The 23369-nt window shown below is 38.9% G+C and overlaps 2 protein-coding genes across 4 annotated transcripts in view; one reads left to right on the forward strand and one right to left on the reverse strand.

The window, feature by feature from the left end:
- Nucleotides 1-5516: 5516 nt before the first annotated feature.
- On the reverse strand, nucleotides 5517-14800 carry LOC106151970 (uncharacterized). The gene is made up of 3 exons (XM_013525423.3): nucleotides 14726-14800; nucleotides 11535-13579; nucleotides 5517-11024 (listed from the first exon to the last, which is right to left on the reverse strand). The coding sequence occupies exons 2-3, from the start codon at nucleotides 11779-11781 to the stop codon at nucleotides 5896-5898; spliced, it is 5376 nt and encodes a 1791-aa protein (XP_013380877.2). The 5' UTR covers nucleotides 11782-13579; nucleotides 14726-14800; the 3' UTR covers nucleotides 5517-5895.
- A 4987-nt stretch (nucleotides 14801-19787) lies between these two features.
- Nucleotides 19788-23369, forward strand: part of LOC106151968 (uncharacterized) — a 55881-nt gene continuing 52299 nt past the window's right edge. For all 3 annotated transcript variants that reach the window (XM_013525417.3, XM_013525419.3, XM_013525418.3), the window contains exon 1: nucleotides 19788-20151. In XM_013525417.3, the coding sequence (XP_013380871.2) occupies nucleotides 19932-20151 (220 nt within the window). In that variant the 5' untranslated portion in view covers nucleotides 19788-19931. The remainder of the gene's footprint in view (nucleotides 20152-23369) is intronic.

Raw genomic sequence — 23369 nt, forward strand, 5'->3', positions numbered from 1 at the left:
CATGCTTTCCAGATATTCTGTTTATGACGTGCCAGAAACTGTTCCAATGCCTCTCCATTCTCCAGAATCGTAGTACAGAAATAGTGCCGAAGTGCATCCGCTCCTAAGTCCACTACCAAATAAGCAAGACGAGCGAATTTACTGTCGATAATCATCCTGAAATTGAAAACAGCAAAAGTGTCACATTGTCTGATATGGATATCTAGGTCAACAAACAAATATGGTAATAGTCGTCACTATTTAAGCCTGTAATCTAAAGTAGCAAAATGGAGGCTATGATATGTTTGTACTCAAGAATGCACAGAAACGACCACTTGATAGAAATGAAAGTTTTTTTTAAGTTAAGAAGATGCATGTAAAAAGATTCTAGGTGGAACAGGTTGTTTTAGACTCCATTAATGGAAATGTACATCGAGCTGAAATTGGTAAAAAGCGACAAATATAAAGAATTATATAAGATCCTCCTTTAAGGCCTGGCTAGATCTTTTAGATCATAAACTGTCAGTACAGAGATGGTTTTCTAAAATACTGCATTCGGTCTAATGATAGAATACTGATAGATAAAAGAACAGATGTGATGAAAGGTGGCACGGATCAGGCATCATTTACATAAATGACTTCATAAATGAAAAGGAAGAAAATCTTAATTTCAGTCAATTTACACAAAAAAAACTGGGAATATCACAGATTTTGTTACATTTCGTGGTGTTATGATTGCTGTATGAAAATGCCAAAAGAAGTTTGATATTGAATTGATAAGAAGGAAAATGTAGAGTATCCATTTCTGCCTACACAAATATCCTGGTTGATAAAAACATTTCACAGATGGTATTCTATATCACTTTTATGTATTTACTTTCATATTGTGAAAAAGCAGTATTTTTAAAAATATTAAAAACTTGCATAAAACAAAGATAACACCCGAATGTAAGAATCACAAACGAAGACAGGAATTAAAATTAATTTCCACAGAGCCGATTGTACGTGCTTTCACTTTCAGCCAGCTTTAATTAAGCTTACAGGGCTTGACAACAAGAACAATATTAATACTGAGCTAGTTACGTTGTACTTGAACAATTTAAACAAAGGCACAGGTAGACTTACCTTCAATCTAAATTTCAGTAAACCTTTTTTTTCACAAGGACTGGCGTTTACCTCAATCTTCTAGAAATTCTCTACAGTTTGTGTACACCCTCGTCGACGACTGGACTTACAGGGTTTTGTTTAAAAACTTCGCCCGAAGAAGTTTTCCTTTCTCATGTGGAACCTTCCAGCTGTTAACGTCGATTTGACGTCGATCAGAAGTATGAAGATATATATATATATATATACGACTGCTGACTCAGCTAGTTTCCTTATCGTGCCAATGTTTGAATTTGTTCAGATAAAGCTTGGACCCACTCTTCAAATATTAGGTCATGGGCCAAAGATAGTATCGTCGAAAATTCCTAATTTATGTTTGCGCTGAAAAACATTGTGAACGTCACTATAACCGTTTTGGTATTGAGCTATTGAGTACCTGTGGCATACACTTTTTCTTGGTTTGGCATTAGGTTTATTACGATAGTGATCTTTTTCAATATGAGTAGGTAATTTAAAGCTTTGGTCAGAGAAGTATTTTCCAGACTTTGGTTATTTGTCCAAGTTTTTATTTTTAAAAAAAGTCTTTTTGGCGTAGGTTTGACCTTAACTTGCCATTGCGAATACCTTCTCGGCAATATTCCCATTGCATTAGACGAAAAAAGGAAAAAAAAAAACGATATGAAAATAGTTGGCCTGTCATATGGGAATGCCGACCCTTCGTCAGCGCCAAAAATAACTAGGCCTACAAGGTATTATCGTCTTCTCTATCGCAATACAACTGTACTTCCGTTGCTCTTGTGAATTGATAGATTGATATTCCTTATCTATTTTTGACCTCATGTTAGCAATTTTCTAATTTTCTAAGCGCCCTTGGAAATATACTAACATGAACAGGGGCGTATTCAGAGCTATTTTCTGACAGTCTTCCAAATTATCTTTGTTGATCCATCCTCCAATTTTTATCGTCTTCCAACAGAAAAAATTAGATACCTGTCAACGTTAACTTGAAAATCTGACCGTCTTCTGGAAGACCCAGAAGACGGCCTAAATCCACCCCTACATGGCCTCCCATTCCCAATTCAGACCTAAAAAAAAAAAAAAAAAAAAAAAAACGACAACCCCCCTCAAATAAAGTACGTAACCCCTACATGGCCTCCCATTCCCAATTCAGACCTAAAAAAAAAAAAAAAAAAAAAAAAAAAAAAAAAAAAAAAAAAAAAAAAAAAACGACAACCCCCCTCAAATTAAGTACGTAATGATGATTTTTTTCTTTTGATTTGATAATGCCAGGAAGACGATAGCGTTCTAAAATAACCCAGGTTTAGAGATGTAATCGAGTCATTAAGTTAGATAAGGTATAAGTCGTCGAATCCAAGTGCAGGGGAATGTTTCATGGAATTGAGACTTTTTCGAGGAAAATTAGATTCGGTACGAAAATCTTAATTATATAGGATTCAACTTAACAACTTAACACAAAATTCTATTTTAGCAGATAGTATTATTTTTATCATCGTCAACGCTACATTTTCTTAAGGCAGCGAGTTTAATATGTGTCTATTGTTACTTTCATTTCTTTTGTAACCTCCGGGTATTTTTCTAAATTGTGTGGTTGTTTGTGCATGGGAAGGGGCAGGGGGGGGCGAAATCCCGGATGGACAACTTAACTTCAAAAATTTTTATATGTCATTTGGAGAGATGGCGGCCTACGGACACAAAAAAGGCGCTCAGTAATCATGGCTGCCAACTGATCAGCTGAACTGAGAGCGCACTGCAATCAATGGAAGGGTGGCCACTTTACCTGGCGACCAGACCTCAAGTATTCTCTCTGAAGCAATGCAATCAAGGTTCTTTCCACAAACTTGTGATCTTGATCGCAGATTCGTGTTAAGCAACAGTTCAAGTACAAAGCAAATTATAATTTTCAGTCGGCTGACTTCATGAAACCCACCAAGACTCGGACGCTATATTGAAGAGACCTGTAGGTGGGGATGAGGGTTCGGGAGCATCTTCCTTTAGGCCACAAAAGGCCCGCTTAAAAACAAAAACTCAGTTGGGTTACATTCCATTTATCAAGTTTAGTTAACTACGGGGGTGTTAAGGGATAATAACTCTTCGTTTTGGCCAAAAAAATTAATTTTCCTGGAGTAAACAACAATTTTCCCATACTTACCAATGTTTAATGAATCCATTTTTATATTCAAAGTTAGTCCCTGTTTTTTTCTAAAAAGTTTGGCTTTCTGTTAAAATATCTTAGAAGATTATAACAGAGTATAGCCATCAATGGAGGTCACGTGATCTGAAGACAAGCTCAGATATCAGAATAATAGCTATAACTGCTCTTTTTGTGGTAAAACAGAATATATCATATTTCTATGAGTTATTCACAATGTTTTTATTGTGAAATATAGACCTCATAAGAAGAGTTATTATCCCTTTAAGGTTAAATTTTATAAGATAAATACTACATTGGTTATTTTGTCCATTATCAAACACAGCCACTTGCAAATCTAGCTCTAATTTTTAATGCATTACAACATGTTCTGTGTTTTAATAAGAGTTTTGCATTGGAAACATACTTTTTATTCGTCTTAGTTTAAGATAAGCTTTTTAAAAACACATCGCTGGTTTAAACATGAATGTGTGCGCGGTCACGATGCAATTTTGCAGGAGAACATCATATTAAAATACATTTGGCCATTAAATTGTCTATATAACCTTCTGAACCAGATTGTTAAGTTCAATATCACAATTATCTACCCTTAACATACAACAGGTATTTATTACACCTAGCTAAACGGCCGTTCTTTTCAAATGGAGGGTCGTCATCAGTACCCCCATACATTTCATTTCGTAAGTCCATAGACAACCACTTACAGTCTAACTCTGATTTTTAATGCATCAAGCATGTTTTGCATCTTAAAAAGGTGCAGTTGTAAATTAGTTGCTTTAAATGGGATTTTAAAAACAACTGTTATGCATGAACAGGAGCGATGCCATATCTCAGCTTTCCAAACGGTCATTACTTATACATTTTAGCTATCAAATTGCCCATGTAAACTTCTGTACCAAATTGTAAAGGTCAGCATTACAATTAACCAGCTTACAAACTATGAGACACTTATTACTTCTAGTTAAACGACCATTCCGTTCCAATGAGGTGTCGTCATCGTAATCACCATACATTTCATATGTCAGGCCCGTAGGCAAAGGGGGGGGGGGGGTCACAGTAACTACCCTTTTGGTCATAAATTAAGGGTCCGCGCTGAATCAAAATCAAAATTGATCTACAGTGTGCTGTAGGTTCTATGCCATTTCCCGTGTTTAGAAGTTGTTAAATTAAGACCCAATTTTTCAGAAGAAAAAAAAAAGAATCCCCTCTTGAAATCGAAGGCTACATGCCTGTGAGTTCTAGTGCACAAAATGCATTAATGACTGTTGCACTTAAAGGGCACCTCTGCTCTAATAAGGGGTCATCAACGTATCTTTGTATTCATCGCCACATCAGAGGGGTTACCGACACTGAACGCTCAGATGTGACCCTATGATAAGGTGTGAACTAATGTCTTGTTGTTCGTCATTAATTCTTTTAGTCTCTCACTAATACACTTGGCCCGTGTTCGGAAGGGATTTGACATGAAGCGGTTTGAGTTTTAACTTGAACTGCGGACGCTTGATCGGATCAGTGTTTTAAGCTTGGTGTTCCTTCTTTGATCAATAAATTAAAGGTACTCTATCCGGATTTTCGCGTCAAATCGTATTTCTCCCTAAAAAGCCATTTTGGTCGACTAATGAATCATTGCTACCAGACCCGTACGTCCTTTCACTTGGATGTTTTGTTTTATACCATCTCTAATTAGGTAATTCAGTTCTAAATGTCTGGTCAGTCGTTAGGAACTACATGTCTTCCTGTGCATTTTAGAGGGAAATATCGACATTATAAACTAAAGTACTATTGTTTAAGGGGTTTCATTGTTTAAGATCTGAGCTAGGAGAGATAAGTAGTCTTGTAGGGTATGTAGACATGAAAAATATGACTGTGGGGCATTTTCAAACGAGCACAGTTTACGTAATGATAGACCTAAGAGGCAGAACGAGCGGAGATTGGGTTTAAGGAATGGCTATTGCACCCTGCGGTCAAAAAATGGGGGCTTGCAACCATGCACAGCGTCTACTGGCAAAATGAGACATAAATTTGCTTTGTGTTTAATATTTCGGCCATTTCCTGGTACACATTTCTTACAAGGTAAAATTTGTTGTGTAGACATGATATTGATATAAGAATAACATGGCATCGTGGACAGATCTACGCATGCGCATATCATTGCCTTCTGCAAGCCCGCGATAATTCCAGAATGATTTCATCATTTGAGGACAAACATTATCACATATTACCATAACTTATCTCTTCTCACATATTTGAACTGCTCACAAGGTAGTTTCATAAGCATTAATTGCACTCCTTTATTTTACATTTTCAACCAAATCCAGCCAATCCTGACATATAAACAGAGTTTTCTATCTTGATGGTGTGGTGATGCATGATAAACGTGTAGGTTGTGCCAGTGTGTTGGATGTGATATTGCACTAGGTGTGAAAGGACAAATATATTACCTGGCGTACATTACTAAATATTCAGCTGCTATTCGTTCAAGTTTTAAAACAATTCAAAGTGATCTGCTAATAATTGTGACAATATTATGCCCCACAGAACAGTCTGTTGCTATGTATGGAATATATTATGTTTGATTTCAGGTAATAATGAACGCATATTAGAACAATTATTCTAGATATGTTTTAATTGTTGTCAGGTCTTTAAACATAACATGATTTTGGTCTCAGTTTTTTACTTTTTAACGAGCTGTCATCACGAAATTCCCCATCCATAACTTTGGAGTCTCGTGGGGAATTGCTCGGTGCACCGTCTGGCGGCGAACGCTCACTCCAAGGAGGAACGAAAACATCTTCGAAATCGTCGTCCGCTACGTCAAACGGTTGCCGTGCACGGTTTTCGAAATACCCCTCCTGCTGACAAAGAACTGAGTCCTTAGATGCCGAAGGCTGCGTCCACATATCTGCCTCGTAGCGAAATTTAGTGGCCTCGTACTGTGGTTCACAGTCAGACGAAGTTATATCAGGAGAGCTATAAGTCTTCTTTGAAAGAGGCTCGTTTCTCTTGCTGTGAAATTTTCTCGTCGATGTTTTGAATCTTGTCTTTGAAGTTGCCCCGTCATTGATAGCGGGTGTTTCCATTTTACTGCCCTCGGGTGATTTCTTTTGCTTTCCCTTATGCAGTAATTGCAAACACCTATTCGTAAACGAGCGCGCCTGTTCGGCAAAGTTCCGCGGTTTCTCCATGTGTAGTTCATATTTAGAACAATACCTAGGCTGGTCAAGCGGTTCCTGGCTCTGATAAATATTATCCTGGCTTTCAGTAATCACAGAAATAACTTTATTAGTGGGGAGGATTGAGCGCCGAGGTCGTGGACTGTACGTCTCGGGACTCAGCAGGCTGGTCTTTCGTACCTCTGCGGGGCTGACAGGTGCGTGTTGCTCCCCACTAAGTATCGGATCCGGTGCCGCCGACTGAAGAGCCTCGAGCTCACGCCGGCCCACTTGAAATTTGTCTTGCTCTTGCACGTTGCTCTCAAGCTCGTTATTCCTCATCTCTGGGCTGCTTTTATATCTCTGGCGAATTTTTTCGATTCTTTGAGAATCCCGTGCGACGAATTTCTCTAGTTCGCATGCGTTTGGTTGTGTTGCGGCGTTTAGCCTGAATTCTCGAGAGAATGAGGGACCGAGGGTTTTCATTTTCTCTTTTTGGAAGAAGTCCTCTGTCGGCAGCCACGGTCGGCGAGGGTAGTTTGAAATGGTTGTTGTGTGTCGCCTAAACAAGCGCTGGGGGTTGGGAGGCTGTTGTGGTCGGCTCCGCGTGTACTGTTCCAGTTTTTCGACGTCACACGTGCCCTTGTGAGGCATGTGACACGCGGTAGTTTGTGAACGTGGAGGTGCCGTGACTCTCGCTCCTTGATCCTCGAACCGTTTGCTTGTCTGCGTGCTGGTAGAGCGAAGAAAGGGAGGGAGGTCATCCTTGGCTCTCACCCGACACAACGTCTCAATCGCGTCTGTCACACCTAACGCATCGTCTTTAGATCTGACCCGATTCAGTGACCCGACAGTCTCTTTTTCAAGTAAAACATCTGAATTCTTCAGTCTTGGTCTACTATCCATGCTCTTGGCTCGGCGACGCCTTTCAATTGTATCGACTTCGTCCAGGCCGCAATTTTGTTTTTTATTAACCCTTTCTACTGGACTCTCTGATTTGTTTCTCGTCTTATCTTTATACTTATCAAAGTTCGGAAGCTGCAACTGTGAGAATTTGTAGATATTCTCTATACTTCCAGAGGTGTTTAGATCTTTCAAGTGTTTCACCATTTGATCGAGCATAGTGTTCAGGTGATCACCTGGACTGGCCGGGCTGGGGGGATCCTTTTCAGTTCTCAGCTTCTGGGAGGCGTGATTTCCAGGAGTGGTGGGACTCGAAGTAGAATCTGGCTTAGTTCGCAATTGACTGGAGCAGTCTAAAGGCTGCAACTTCGGTCGCAGTTTGGCGGAGGAGTATTGTGCGTCACGTTTTTTCTCGTCCACCTTTCGCGAGTTACTTTTAGCTGCCTGTCGTGCAGCTGCACTTCCGTGCATGTTAACGTTGTCTTTGCGTTTATGTAAAGATCTTCCTCGGTCCAGCACCTCGTTCTCGTGCACCTTCTTATCAGAAGTCACTGCGCGCTCGGAAACGTCACGTTGGGACACCCCGCGCTTGGACATTTTGTCGTACACCACTGTACGCAGGTAAACGTCGGAAGTGTCCGCAGAGTCTGATGATGACGACGTAGATGTGCTGTCAGTGTTCTCACTGGATGAGGACAAGTTCGACCTTGGCTTCGGCATATTATTAAGGTGTTCCGACGAACGTCGCACTTGTGAATTTTCAAAGAACGCCTGCGTTGAGACACTTTTCACCTTAGAGTGACTTACGTCGGGGCCCGTGTCTCCACTTGTGGCTGAATCGCTTTTACTTCTTTTGCGGTTTTCTTTAAATGGAGTCTTAATTATGTTGAGGTCTGATGCACAGCTATTCCGAGGGCCGTTATCAGAAAATTTGTGTTTTAATTTAGCTTCTCGATGGGTGCACGCAGTGTTTGTACAACCTCTGCTGGCACAGTCAGTGTCTTCATTTTGACTCGGTCCCCGGTTTAGCACAGTAACGTTTTTGTCATATGCGCTTTTAATAGTGTCCGGTACTAAACGCTCGTTGGTATCACCTGTGTTATCCTTATGCACATTTACGTTAAAATCTGAACGGTTCTTGTCTTTTCCATCATGCACGCTGTCTTCACGTGGATATGCTTTTAAATCTGAGCGATTTTTGTTGTCTACTGGACGATCTTTACTGGGAATGAAATGTGCGTCTACACGATGAATGTCTCTATTTACTGTACCGCTCGTCTCCTCTCTAAACGACTTTGATTCATCAGTCTGTGTTACGAGAGGGACCCAAATTGGTTCAGTCTCGGTATGACCTGCGAACTTCGACCTACAATGGCTGATATTGGTTTTCAGATCGAGGTTTCTTCGTGGGGTGGACCTGATTCCATCTGCGACAAAACGACTTCCTGTACTGTGTCGTCTATCTCCAAAATGGTTTTCGTCACGACTAGCTGCAATCACAGGCGACTCTACAAGATAATCCACCTTTGTTCGGTCGCTAGTATCGGTAAAAGTTGTAATCTTGTTACCTAGCTTTTCAACTCCAGAGTGGCAGCTTATTTTCTTTTCTATCCCCTCCTTCTTCACCTCGTCTTCACCACCGCCACACCTGGCAAGGGGCTCTCTATCATTTAATCCGTGTCCGCGAGATGCGTGCACAATTAACCGCCCGCTTGCTTGACAAGATTCATGGCTTTTACGGGCCTCTTTAGCACCTGACTGAGCCGTGTCATTACTCGCCGGAGGTAGCACTTTATCTGCGCGTGAGACACTCCCCCTGTCGTGACTTGCCTTCATTTCGACAGAAGATGTCACATTTACGTGTATGGCGCCATCTTTGGGTGACGACGTAGTCAAGGAGTTCTCTTTTCTCGCGGCCTTCTCCGCGATCGCATCATCGATATCGGCTTTGCTTTCAATGCACAGAGGCTCCGTCGGTGATTTACGTGCACTTTGGGCCCCCCGCTCCACCCCGGCCATATCTGTTAAAGATTTTCGTAGCTCAGCGTTCATTTGTCGGAAACTTGGTACCTTACTTCGGTCGACGTAACCAAAGTTTGTTTTGATGGCCGTTAGCACGTGTTGTTCCGCGGGTGCCGTTTTAACGTGTTGTTTTGAGTAACGATAGTTGTCAGTTTTGTGAAGGGAGACATCCTTCTTACATAAATAATGCACAGCGCTCACAGCGGCCTCTGTGGCCTCTTTGTTTGGTTTCTCTGAAATTGTTTGTTCAGAAAACGTTTCTCTGCACGCACTGTTACCATGACAACCATCTTTAACGCTGCTGCAGCAACCAGCCACTTTGTAGTCATTATTATTATTATTACTATTGCTTGTTATATTCTCATCAGTAGTATCTTCGTCTACGGAGCGGCCGGACGCAAGAATATTTTTATTAATTGGATCTTTTTCTGTGGCTCCATTCTCCTTGTTACACTCCTCAATAAATGATGATTGTTCAGTTAAAGTTGACATCGTCATTATAGTGTCCTGTGACGAAATACTCTCCGTGTCCGCGTCGGAAAAATCCGACATGTCGGCAGCACGAAGTGCCCACACCCTATCAGAGCTCGTCACGTCCAGTCTCCATAGCGGCGTACACGGTATTTCACTTTTACTGGGCTCAGTTTTTTCTAGCATACCTAGTGGAGAATACTTCCCTCCTGAGGCACATTCATTGGGGCTGTCGTACCCAATATGTTCTGCCAGCCGTTCAGGTATATCTACATCACCGCACTCTGAAGGTGAAAATGAAGAGGAGTGGCGGTTCATGACGTCCTGTGTCTCGGAGTGCGGTTTTGAGTCTGGAGTGTCATCACTGCGGTTGCATTGGTCATGTTTGCACTGATTTTCAGTGATTGGCGTCGTTTTTATTTCATCACTGTTCGCGGTTTTGTCTTCCGCATTAGTATCATTAACATCGATATTAATGTCGCAGGAAAAGAGATGGAATCTCGTGTCGTTGCTGAGACTGTCATTGTTGTCAGTGATTATATCTTTTTCTCTTACAAAATTATCGTTTTCTAAATTTGAGGTGTCACGCGCTGCGCATTCAGCCCCGGGTGAAACGCAGTTTATCTCACTGGCGCCCCCTGGCGATGCGGTGTCTGTTGCTCCAATGGCGCCCTCTGGTGAAGAGGCCTGGGCTGACCACTTGACTCTCTCAGTGGCGCCCCCAAGGCCGTCATCTTTGGCAGACTTAGTAACATTACACAGACTTGGTGCATTATTTGGTTTATCGACCAGATGTTCTGGGGAACACAACACACCGTTGTTGTGATTACTTACGTGTTCTGTTTTATTTAAATGTTTATTCCGTGGTGTGGATTGCAATTTACATTGCGATTCTGATGCCAAGTCACACTTGGCGGTCGTTATTGTGACTTCATGCAGGGAATTAATTGGAACACGACCCGCACCAGAGCAGGGTGTCTGGCCTGACAAATTCTGCTGCGTTTTCATCGATTTTGACGGTTGTTCTTGAGAACTGGGGTCTGCCGCCTGATCCCTGGTCTCGCTCGGAATGTGGTTCGGGTCACGTGAACATGCTTGGTGACGTGGCTTCCGCTTCCTTGAAAATGTCCCGTATTCACCGTCATCTGTAGTTTCCAATTCGTCCATGATCTTCTCGTAGAGAACGCTAAATGCGTCTACCTCGTCTGTATGCGCGGATTTGTCTGAAGATGAAAAATCACACATTTGCTATGAACTGTAGGCCTATGATAAAATCTTTAATGTTTTTCAAATATTAACATTTTGTTCAACATTACTTAAAGTATTTTAATTGAAACAAACAAAAAATACCTGGCGTAAAATAATATTTGGCAAGATAACAATTGTATGCAAATAATTCAAATGCAAGGGTGCACCCTCCTACTATCTTTTATGTGAAGTTACATGTAGAAAACAGACATACTTTGAGGCAGACAGAGCTTATGTTTTATTTTTCATTATGGAGGGGGTAGAGAAAGGTGTTGCGATCGAAAAAAAAAAGATTAATGTTTTCGTCACACCCTTTCCTGACTTCATTACATCACACACCCACAGGGTATGTGTTTTTTTATTTATTTCAGAATGTATTTATGGCGACAGATTACAAGATAAGGCAATGCGATTAACCGGAAGGTCTATATGGTTGGAAGTGAGCCGACCGAAAAAAAATGCTAGATCATATAAGGTTAACTTACTACTCATGTCAAGTGCTTTTTGCGAGCAACAACTATCAGCCATTGCGTTGACAACTTCAGCAATTCCAGATACGTGGCTGGTTTTCTTCACAGAGTTGTCGTCTGCGTCTGCCGTCTGTCGATTATGACGGTTAACGTCTGTTTTTGTTATCTGCGGACTTTGAACGGTATCGTCTGCTCCATTTTTGACGAAACTTTCATCTTTTACGAACTGAACAGAATTCATTTGAAGTCGAGTTTCATTCATATAAAGCAAACGGAAACAATACCCATCTGCTTCTTTAATGAAGATGAAAACTGCTCATGATTACTTTCAAAAAAGAAATAAATTCTTGAGAAATCTGAGTTATTGCAACTACTGTGAATGATGCAATCGCAAAATCTCTTTTTTTAATGTAAAATGTTTGTCCATTCACTTTCAAAGCAACTGAATATGTTGAACACATAAATGTTTAAATGCGTTCTTGCTTTAGATTAAACGCAGTAGGCCTAACGTAAAATGTCAGTGCAACCCCTTAAACGCCGCAGTCGCCTGTAAAAAATCTTAACAACTCCTTGTATGTTTTTTTTTCCTTTCCACTCCCATTTAAAGAGGTTTCGATAAATTTCAAGTATCAAATGCACGTGTTGACGCTCAGCGCAGCAGTTTCACGCAGTTCTTCATGTCGTTTAGAAACAATAATATCCCGTTTCTTTTCTAGAGATACATACATACAAGGTACATCTTTATCCTGTAGCTAATCGCAGGTGAGTACTAATGATTTTACATTAAAGCGCTGGATGTATCACGTTTTGTCAGACTGCCATTAGTTCAAGTTTGACCGTGGCAGCTAAATCCGTCACAGTAACAAAAAGTCACATCACCCTCAATTGAGAAATGTCGCGTGATTAACTCACAGATACCAACGAAGACAGACTGCAATTATCTAGCATATGTTGTCCCACTTGCTCTCTTTCCTATAATGCTGTAAGCTCGAACAAAATCGATACAGTTTGTCGGAGTTCGAAATGATTGGACACGTTAGCGTTCCGAGCGACCCTTAAACAAAGCAGCATCGTCTTTTATAACCCACTGTCTTCAGATCATTGGTACGATGTAAGGAATAAAATTCTGAGGTGACCTGTACATATTTTCGGTAGCTCCAGAGCAGCGATATTGGAATCCCTCCAGCTGCAGGTGGTGCCAGAAACTCTCCTCTTTCCAGTGCGTGTTTTAAAACACCCAGCGTTCTGTTTATCAGCGTAAACACTTCACAGTTAAGCTATGTCAGTAGTACAGAGCAGTAGTAGAAACGGTAGAAAGGCATTTTGAATCATATTTTGCAACCAACACCTCGAAAACAAACATTTGCCTTACTTGATTAGCGCCCAGTTTCTGGGTCGTTATGGTAGCACGTATCTGCTACTGAGCTATGAAAAATACGCACGAACGTCATAAGCAAAGAAAAACGCCATCATCTCTCCTCTTGAGTACAACAGGCCACTGTCAATCCGTAAGACAACACGCAGCTCCTGGAATTTCTCTGTTTGCTATATATAATATATACACACACATCCTCATCGGTGTTCATTGCTGGGTAAAATCTGTATATAATGCTACAGGCTCGGCAACACCGTCTGTTGTTTCGATTGCCTAACATACGGAATGAATATTGTTTAAATTGTCTCAAGTGAGTCCGTAAATTGAGAAATCCAATACACAGTAGCTGTTCCTGCTGAATACAATGGCTACTAAACAAAAGCCTGAGAGATTCTGGCGGATGCTGGAATTATCAGCTATTACCGTTGCCCTGCGCACCGACTAAATATTCGTGTCAGCATAAACCTACAATTTCTGTTGGATAATTCTCTGGATAACTGCGCTAGTTTTGTACACACGGACTAATTTTTCTTTCAAATTCTCTGAAGTCTTCACGGCACGTGCAAAACAATTGAAAAAGGCCTTGAGGTTGCTCTGCGGCGTGTTTAATGAGGTGCTACGCATCGGGTCCCGCGTCTGGGATTATCCTGTTAACTTGCGCAACGCTGCCGCAGCGGCCGTGATCCTGAAATGAAAAGAAAGTCAATGAAAAAAGGATGTGAATGAAATTCCAAGTTAAACCAGACTGCCAGGAACTTCACCGCCAGCATGAAGGCAACGGGTTGATTACATGTACGAGGAGTGGTGCTGTTTCATCTACTGTAACCCCATGCAACGTTGCCTAATAATCAGGAATATCTCCTCTACTTTGTTAAAAGTAAAGAAATTACGTTTTATCGTGTTTTTTAAGAAAGGGCAGATTGTTATACTTCAAAATGCTAATTATTGATTGTAAAAAAATGCAAACAACGCACGTATGTGTGGCGAGTGTTTAAGGCAAAAATGCGTACATTGGCAACAACAACAACAACAAAAAAAGCGTGTTTGCGTTCGTGCTTGCCAGCGCGCGCGCGCGTGTGTGTGTGTGTGTGTGTGTGTGTGTGGAAGGACGCAAGGATACTGAAAGAAAGAGAGAGAGAAGGAGAGAGATTGTATATTTAAACTGCTCACGTAGATGCACTCAGAGCAATCTGCTTAGACACTACTAGACTACAGACACTACTATTTAATCAAGGATCCATTTTGGACCAATGTTATATCCATCCAGGCGCCTTTAAATAAATTCAGGTGAATCCTAACCATTGCAGTAATAGAGAGATTTTCTATCAATATATTGTTATTGGCGGGGGCAGGAGGCATCACTTCCTCACCAAGTACAGTTAAAACAAGATTTACAATTCTTTTTCGATATTCACCTCCACAAACAATGCACAATCATGAACATAGACAATTAAACTACATCATTACTTAGATAAATAATTAAACAGCACATAAACATATTTTTCGAGCTTGACCTATTCCATTCAGTGTTATGGATGACCCCCCCCCCCCCCCCCCCTCTTCATTAGCTAGCATCACCTAACCTAGCGGCCACATCCACTGTACAAATTACTACATCTCCTCAGGATTAAGATCAGGCTGTAAAAATACCATTAGAAAGGTAAACTCTCTAAGTACTATCTTATGTTGTCTGGCTGGTCCCATACAGTTTACCCACTTAATAAACAGATGTCACGCACACGTGTACGCACTCACCGTTTTTTCTTTCTTTCTTTCTTTCTTTCTTTCTTTTTTTCCCAATAAACACGTTAAAAAGTTTACGCACACTCACCTGCGTGCGTTCTGTGGCAGACCTCTTTCTAATCGGCCCTCGAACGATCTTAAACGCTTAAACCCTAACCGTGCCACCTGCGTTCACAGTTTCCTTAAAATCAACCACCCGTCAAAAGCTTGCGTATTCATATATAAATACATTAGACGGTGTAAATCTATCCCAGAGGACCCTCCAATTAACTTGGGATTAGATATATCTCGACACAATGCACACATCAATCATTTTTACGTAGTAAAGGATGGATCTATCAATAAGTTAATGTCCATCTTTTAGTTGCCAAAAAACAATGAACATCTTCGTAATCTTCAGGGATATGCTATGATTACATCGTGCGGTCATTTTAAACATGAGAGTCCTCAGTGTGTATGGATTTTTGCTTTATAGTTTCCTTGTGCAATAACTAAGCGAAAATAATTTTTTCAAACACGTAGAACGATAATAACAGGTTAAATGATATTTCCCTTCTAAAACACACACACACGCACACACACACAGAGAGAGAGAGAGAGAGAGAGAGAGAGAGAGAGAGAGAGAGAGAGAGAGACGCAGAAGTAATGAACTTTCCCCAAAAACAAGCAAGCCAAATTTGATTTATTTTCAACCTTCTTCAATTTCATTTTTGGGCGTAATTGCCGACGGTCTTCCCCGCCCAGTATCTGGTGTGTGTTATAATGCTGTAGGCCCTACTCCACATTATCATACAATGCAACTTTAAAATGAAGACCGACTGAGTGACCCAAACCGCAAAAAAAAAAAAAAAAAAAAAAAAAACAGGCAGACATCAGTATATAGATGTTTGTAAGAGGGCGTATATTTTAAAATGCACTGCTTTATCTATGATTCAGAGCAGAGTACGATGAATTCACCCCGAATCTCAAAGGACACTTGTAAGCCGTCTTCTCTACTATCGGCATGCCTTTCAGTATTGGACTGGAAATGGCAGATGCATGATTGTACATGTACTTGGAGAGGTGGGTTTACAGTGCCTTTTGAAACTCATGGTGGTTTTCTGTCGACTACAGGAAAACTGTAGAGACACGCCCACAAACTTTATATTAGGCATACAGTAAACCCTTGTAAGACCCTCTTGTAACAGCGTGATTTTTCCAAACATACACAGTAGAAAGTAGATAGAAGCGAAAAAGTTTTCTCATATTGAAAAAAAAAGGGGGGGGGAAAGAATTTAGAATAAAACAAATGGCGCTTCTGATTACTATTTATCTATTTATCTGTCTATCTATCTAGGACACTGTAAACCTACCTCTCGTCAGATAGATAAATAATTACATGATTTTTTAGAAAGGCGAACACTCTAAGTACTGCCTTATGTTGCTTGGACTGTCTGAGTGGTCGTAAGTAACTTATGGTCATTCAATTCGGTACGCTTTTTAGGAAATGCCAGCGATTTTAATCAAGAAAAAAGATTCGCTTCGACTATTTAAATACCCACCGTCATCAGTCAACAAATAAACCATTGGGTCACAGATATATAATTACTCCATTTCTATGAGTTTTGGCTTAATATATTAGGGCAGAGGAGAAAATAGTCAGCCTTCCATTATCTACAAAGGTGAAAGGTATCCCCAGTATAAATACAACTTTCATAAAAACCACAAATAATCACAAAAATGAATGGATATGAACGACCAGAAGCTGCACTTGGAATAAATCGAATACGTACCAGCCGGTTCTAACACGTTGGTCAGCTTCCTACACGTCTTCATTAACGATGAGATCTCTGGCCGCTAACCACTGCATAATTTGGGACTAAATATCGAAAGGACATCGACATCCAGGACATCGATATCATTTTTCCTCTTACACACCGCGGTTTCCATTCATCTGTGCACAGCCTTTTAAATCTGCGAATATCATCTTCAAACAATATTAGACCGGCAGTAAAAAGCCTTCTTTTTATACAAAACTGGTCTCGTGGACTATCGCCAGTGCATATCCCTTTTTAAGCTGCATAAACGGCTGGAGTGGTGTCAAGTATTGAACTGGGCACAATAACAATACCGCCAGGACCCGTGATCTGCCTTGTGAATCGATTCAATCCATGCGAATGCACGCCTTTGAAACGGCGTCTGTTTTAAACGATTTTATTGGAAACGTTTGCTTGCGTTGTATTGTGTGAAATGGGAGCAGAAAGAAAAGAAAGTGTTTAAGAAAAACACTGGGAGGTCAGAAAAGGAATGTTTTGGAATGTTGAGTTATCTGCAGATGAAGCAAATCTGGCCAAAAGTTCTGGAATCCGTGATAACTGCTTTCTTTCAAAATGCTGTTAGAGCTTTAAAAAGTTTGTTTTTCCAGTGTTATTCCTACTGCTTAATTCAGACGCTTCAGTCATTTATGGTTTCCAAGTCGTGCAGAAATTAAAGAAAACAAACAGAAAAAATAACTTTTTAACAAATTTTTTTCTTATCACATTATGTTAGTTGAGAAATAAGTTACACAATTTAAAGGGGTGTGAATGTGGTGGTTGAGACAGTGTGCCGATAGGGTGAGAGTGTTGGGTCACAATTAAGAAAAACACCTCAAATATGTTGGAGTATCTTACTCAAAAACCGACAGTATTTCTTTCTTGAAACCAACCCCGAATCGCTATTTTAATATCTCATGTACCGCTTTATTGTGGTAAGTATAATAAGTCTACCCAATTTCTGCAACTGATTTAAAATTTAGATAGGTCCTATATCTAGTCTATTGTCTAATGTATAAATAAATATCCACAAGCTAAGAATAAAAAAAAAAGAAAAAAAAAACAAACAGATAAATAGATAGATAACCCCCCCAAAAATAATAATAATAATAATAAAAATTACCCAATAATAATAATAATAATAATTATCCCTTCACACTGCCTTCACTATCACCACCACCACTAGCTGTAGCTGGACGGTAATTACACTTTATACTATATTATATACATGTACATATATAGGCCTACTTTTTAAATACTTTTTTAAAGAATCATGGTGAGGAAATCCACCTGAAGAAAAGGTTTCAAGCCTTAACCGCAAGGCAAAAACCATTTTGACTCTTTTTTTAAATAGTCGACAGCATCTTGACTTGATGGTATTTAGTTGGGTTTAGGTTGCACTGTGATTGTTCTTTTTGACATGTGATGTTATGATTCTCCGCCTTAAAGGGTTTGCTTCATGCCGTCAGAATGGCCTGAACGGAACATATTCTTCAGAAAACATGCCCAACTAACGATATCTTTATCCAAATACACAAATTAAAAGCTCATTTTGTAAATTTTTGGCTTTAAAAAACGTCCTATTTGCTCGGCCTGGGAGTTAATGAGCTACGTGGTCACGTGGTACAATGACGACAATCGAGCCACTGGAGAACAGAGCGTGCTTAGCTGTCAAACTGAGCTGCATTGTCTACCTGTAAGATGACTTCTCTGGCTTCTGATAAAAGTTAATACTCATTCAAATCTCTTACCCGAGGGGTCTAAATCCTCGTGAAGCTGTGTAAAACCATTTCCCGTCTAGTCATTTCTTTAACAAGCATTTCATTATGGTTATCCCAAGTTGTATAAAACACTGCATTTGAATGAGTTAAGGGAAATGTTGATTATTGCATATGAGGTCCATGTTATTTGTGAAATTCAATTTATTTTATTAAACCGCTGACACTCCGTCTTGCATACTTTTATTAAACTGAGGTAAACAATGCCCGTTACCTTTACAAGTCCTATCTTAATCATCCATCTACCTGGAACTTCCTTTACCTCTTAATTAGAGGGTTAAATGGCATTCAATTTGTCTTGCTTGTATCGAACGCACTCTCTATCTAAGCTTTACTCCAGTTATCTCAGGTAAAAATCTACCTGTGAGTTAGTTACAAAGCGCAGCTCCCGTAGACCTGGGGGTACTAGATAAAATCTGAACACCAGGTTTATCGAGGAGCTAGAGAAAGAAAGGAAGAATTTTTCCTGCACAACTTCATAGGAATGTTAACACGGACTTGATCCAGCTTAGACCTCCAAACTAACAGGGTGACATGGGCAATTTTCACAAACAAATCATAAAACTATATTTCAGTTAACCGCCTTTAAAATAAATATACCGTTCTGGGTAAATTAAAATAGTTATTAAATCGCAAGAATATTTTTGACTTAAATGATGATTTTATTATTAATGGAAATTAAGCTTCTATATGAGGTACATTTGCTGTGATTACGCTGTCCTTCATGTTTTGCGTAAGTCTACATTTTGCTGTATGTGCTTGTAATCTTTTTAAATATGTGCGTACAATTTTTGCAGGTCTGGTTACCCCCCTGTTATGTGATGAGAGTATTAATTTGGCAATTTGTTCCTTAGCTTATTTGAATAGAATTGCAGTGTAAAATTTTCAACAAGATGTTGGCGAAATAGCCCATTACTCTTTGTAGGTATTTCCCCCGTCAAAGTTTGTCTAAAATTATCTTTCAATCTTTACTCTTTCAAAGACAGTATAAAGTTACCTGACATATTTTCGTGTAAACTTAATGACAAGCCAAGTGTCTCCAGTTCATTCCGTACTCAATTTTACCCAAGCAAATTTTTTTCTTGAGTAGATCTTTATAGCACGGTGTTATAAGCTTACAAATTTGCAAAAAAAAAAAAAGAAATTGCGTACTGACGCAGAATTTGCGTTTCAAGTTATAAAATAATCAATCTTTTAAATTCTTTAATATTTCAGATGAAATAATCTTCAGAAACAAATCCTCAAAGCATAAACGAATTAGGATAACGAACCATTTTATTATAGCAGTTCCCATTTTTTCTTTAATATAACGCTCTTTTTCCTATTTTTCCTCAACACGTTTTCTTCCACGGAAGCTTCAAGATACCCTGAGAGCTATTAGACGTTCACTGTTTTATTCTATAGAAAAAATCGCTTGTATAAAAGGATGCTTTGGTCATTGTAGAAGCAAAGGCATGTCATTTCACATTATTCGAAAGACATTTTTATCAGTCATAATAAATGATATTTACCACTTCTAAGGTCTATGTCATATATATGCTTCCATTCATTCAGTGTCCGTTTTTCTCGCCGATAGAGGTCACTGCGTACGCTCCCACTCGACCCACATTTCAGCAGCAGGTTGCATGAGTTCATTCATCGAGTGTTCTTTGCGTTTATCGTTAATCTGATACTCATAATTCAACAATAATGACTTGTGCGGGTAGCTGAGGTTGAAGTTAACATGGAGAAGTCCAAAGAAAATTTTCAGGTAGCTTCTGAAAATCAGGAAATACGATGCAGTCTACCGCCCCACAAGACGCCGGAGACAACTCGAAACAAAGAAGCTTCGAAAGATGTCAAAACTCCACAAAATACTGGACCAGGTCGTAAAAGAAGGGGACCTAATTGTTCTGACCCTATCCCATGTTTCAAGAAAGATAACATAGTTTACAAAAGAGGCGGTAAGTGGTTGAAGTAAGATTTTCCCAAATTTTCATGATTGAAATAAAAAAATAAAGCTCGTGCTGCGACCACTTCGCTTCCGCACTGGCCACTCTCAAAATGCTTGTGTCAGTTTCAAGTTTCACATGTCAGTTTCAGTCAGTGAAAACATCGTTTAACTACCGATTTACTCCTTAGGGTTAAGACTTTGTCTTTAAAGTTTCAAAACAGCACATGTGCACTTGAATTTGAGGTGTATGTTTAACATTTTGAACTGTTAGGTTGATAGTTACAAGAAGAAAAGGTAATTTTATGGCTGAATGCACATTTAGTCATTGCCTATTATGTTGGCTGACATTGGGGTCAACCAGGTAAAATTAAACAGGATGCAGTCAGGAAATGTATTGGATGCTTTTAACTTGAGAGGCCTATGATTGTAATACTAGATTGTGGAATTTTAATTAATATGTCATCTGCTTTATGTAACTTTGTTCAGATTTGTTTTTATATTAAGAAAGGGAAAATAAAAAAAAAGAATAGAGCTGTTTTTACATCTGTGAAGGTCGGGTTACATTTACAATGTTTAAAAGGGGCTAATGTTTGTTCTTTATAGTCTTTCGAGTATGTAGGTTGTTATTGATGACTTCGTTGTTCTTTTAAAGTACATGTAGGGTTCATATGGTGTATTTGAAAATATATGTTAGTGTAACAATTAATTAATTTCAATTAAAAAAAAAATGAGCAGTTGGTTGACATATAACCAGGTCAAATCATACGGGGCCTTTGGGTATAAAAGAACTGCCCATTTTGCTAGAAACAAAGTTTCACCTTCTGGTTACTTTGAATTTGAAATTTGCATTTAACCTTTAATTTCAGTTATGTTAATTGCAAACATTTAAGAAAAAAATCTACATTACGTAATAAAAACCAGAGTTAAAGGTTCTTTAATCCTCAGTTAAATGTAATGAGGAGTTAATACTTTCACCTTAAGACTTTTCCTAATTAAGTCTTGACCTCAAATATTCCCCAGGTGTTCACATTTATATAGAAATCTCTGCTGGCTTGTTAACAAGTACAGTTATCATTTCTCATGTATGTAGCTGTTAAAGGTAAACATTATCAACGTTGTGCACTGTATCTTACCCATTAATCTATATTTGCCCTTCCCTGAAAGCACAAACCAGCCATTTCTGTGTACAATGGACTTTAAAAAATGCAGGACTATTCTAGAATTTATATACATTTTGATTTATGGTTGAAGCAGTACGTCATGACTTATGTACAATCATTTACAAGAAAGCTAGAAAACTGGTAGATTAAAAACACATTGCATGAGTTAACCTTTGACAATGCTCATTATGCAGTCTGATTTGAGTTGCTGATGTTATTTGAGATTAACAGCTTGAAACTTGAATCACTGATTCAGCTCACAGATAAACAGGTTTTAAGGCATGAGGGGGGGGGGGGGGGGAGGGAGGATTGATGAAAACGGATATAAAGTTCTGCAAAAAAAAAAAAAAAAATCACCCCCACCCACCCACCTTTTGAAATTGCTGTCTACAGGCCTGGATAGCAGTGTACAAATTTAATATCCACCCTCAAAATATTTTCCAGATGTTGAATTATCTTCTATCAAATGTTTTATTATGTCTCAGTTGTGTACATGTCTCATTCATATCAATCTTTTTATGTTCTGTTTAAACAATTTATCAGCTTTCCTATCTGTCTTATCATGAAATAGGGTGTTTACATTTTCTATCTGACAGAGCATTGGTATATATACAGACAAAGTTGTGATAACCCAAAACATTTTATCGCTGGGGTCACTCTTTGTTAGGGTGCCATTGAAGGATCTACCAAGCTGTTTTGCTCGCTTGTTTTCGATGATAATTTGCAAATAAAGTCCATAGTTATGTATTTTCCCCAAAGGCCAACTTGTTTTGCAAAGTGTCAAAAAAGTAATTGATTTGCAGTCAATCAAACTGGGTTTGTGAAAAATTATGGTGGGTGCTGCATTTAAAATTTTTTCAAGGGGATAGATATGATAGTATTTAATTGAAACGGTGATGTATAATACATTATAAGATTTTAACTGAAGAGAAGTAATTTAGTCAAAGTGACTTTTTGATAAGATTTTCAGGGTTATGCTGGGCCCCAGCTGTCTTTATTTCTTTCTTTCTTTATTTTTTGTCAAATACAGATGATGTTTTTCTTTGGCTAAAAATGTTTACAAATGTTGTCAATCTTTCTTTAACAAAATATGCCAGACAGAGTGGAGATATAATGATAAATCTTGTAGGGCGTGATCTTTCTCTCAGTTCAGATGTTCTGATTGTGCTGTTTGACAAAGATCTTACATGTACAGAATTTTGTCAGCTAACCACCAGGTGGATACAGTAACCACCTTTATGGTTTTCATATAGTGAATATGACATATAAGATTTCAAATGGGGTCTCAAAATGATTACCCTAGGTTCTAGATTCCCGTATTGCCAGCTCGATCTTGATTTCATATATAACCCATATCAACAATACTAGTAAAAGCGACCCCATCACAAGGTATATTTAACAAGCTAGCTTTTACGTTGCTCTGATACTCAGGGTAAAAATGATATCAGCCATTGATATTTGCATCAGTTTGAACTAGTTTATCTTGTTTATGCAAAGTTTATGGTTAAGAAGCTATTGGAGAAGCCATTCCTTAGCTTTTAAAGATTATCGTTTGTTCATATTATCTAATCTAGAGATTGAGTTATGAGCAAAGAAACAGGAGCTGGTACATGGCTTCCAGCGACCTTTAAATCTTCAAAACAAAAAGATAACCCTAAGTCAGCGCTTAGTGAAATAATTCTCCACAGGAGGTCTGATTTAGAAAATGAAACTCATTTCAATATTTGTGACATTTCGAAATTATATACAATTTAGGAAATAGAACTTTCTGGTGAGAAACGTGTATAAATGTCAAGGGGGGGATATTAGTTTACTCAAGATTAAATAATGATTATAAAGGGTTATATAGTCATCTATACTCATTTAAATTATTACTTATTTTTAAAATTTAGTCATTTTAAATTTGTCTCAGACTGCATACTAATTGCTGAAGTGTTGACACTCGTTAGTCGTAAACTGGCTTAGTTATAGTCTATCTTTTCGACTGGGTTTAATTGGTCATGTTAGTGGGCAAATAACAGAAATAAAGATACAGTTATGCAGCTGTGGTCCTTTATACTGAAAATAG

The sequence above is a fragment of the Lingula anatina genome, chromosome 9 (assembly GCF_051362555.1).
Source record: "Lingula anatina isolate TDL-2025a chromosome 9, LinAna3.0, whole genome shotgun sequence".
In the NCBI taxonomy this organism is placed as follows: domain Eukaryota; kingdom Metazoa; phylum Brachiopoda; class Lingulata; order Lingulida; family Lingulidae; genus Lingula; species Lingula anatina.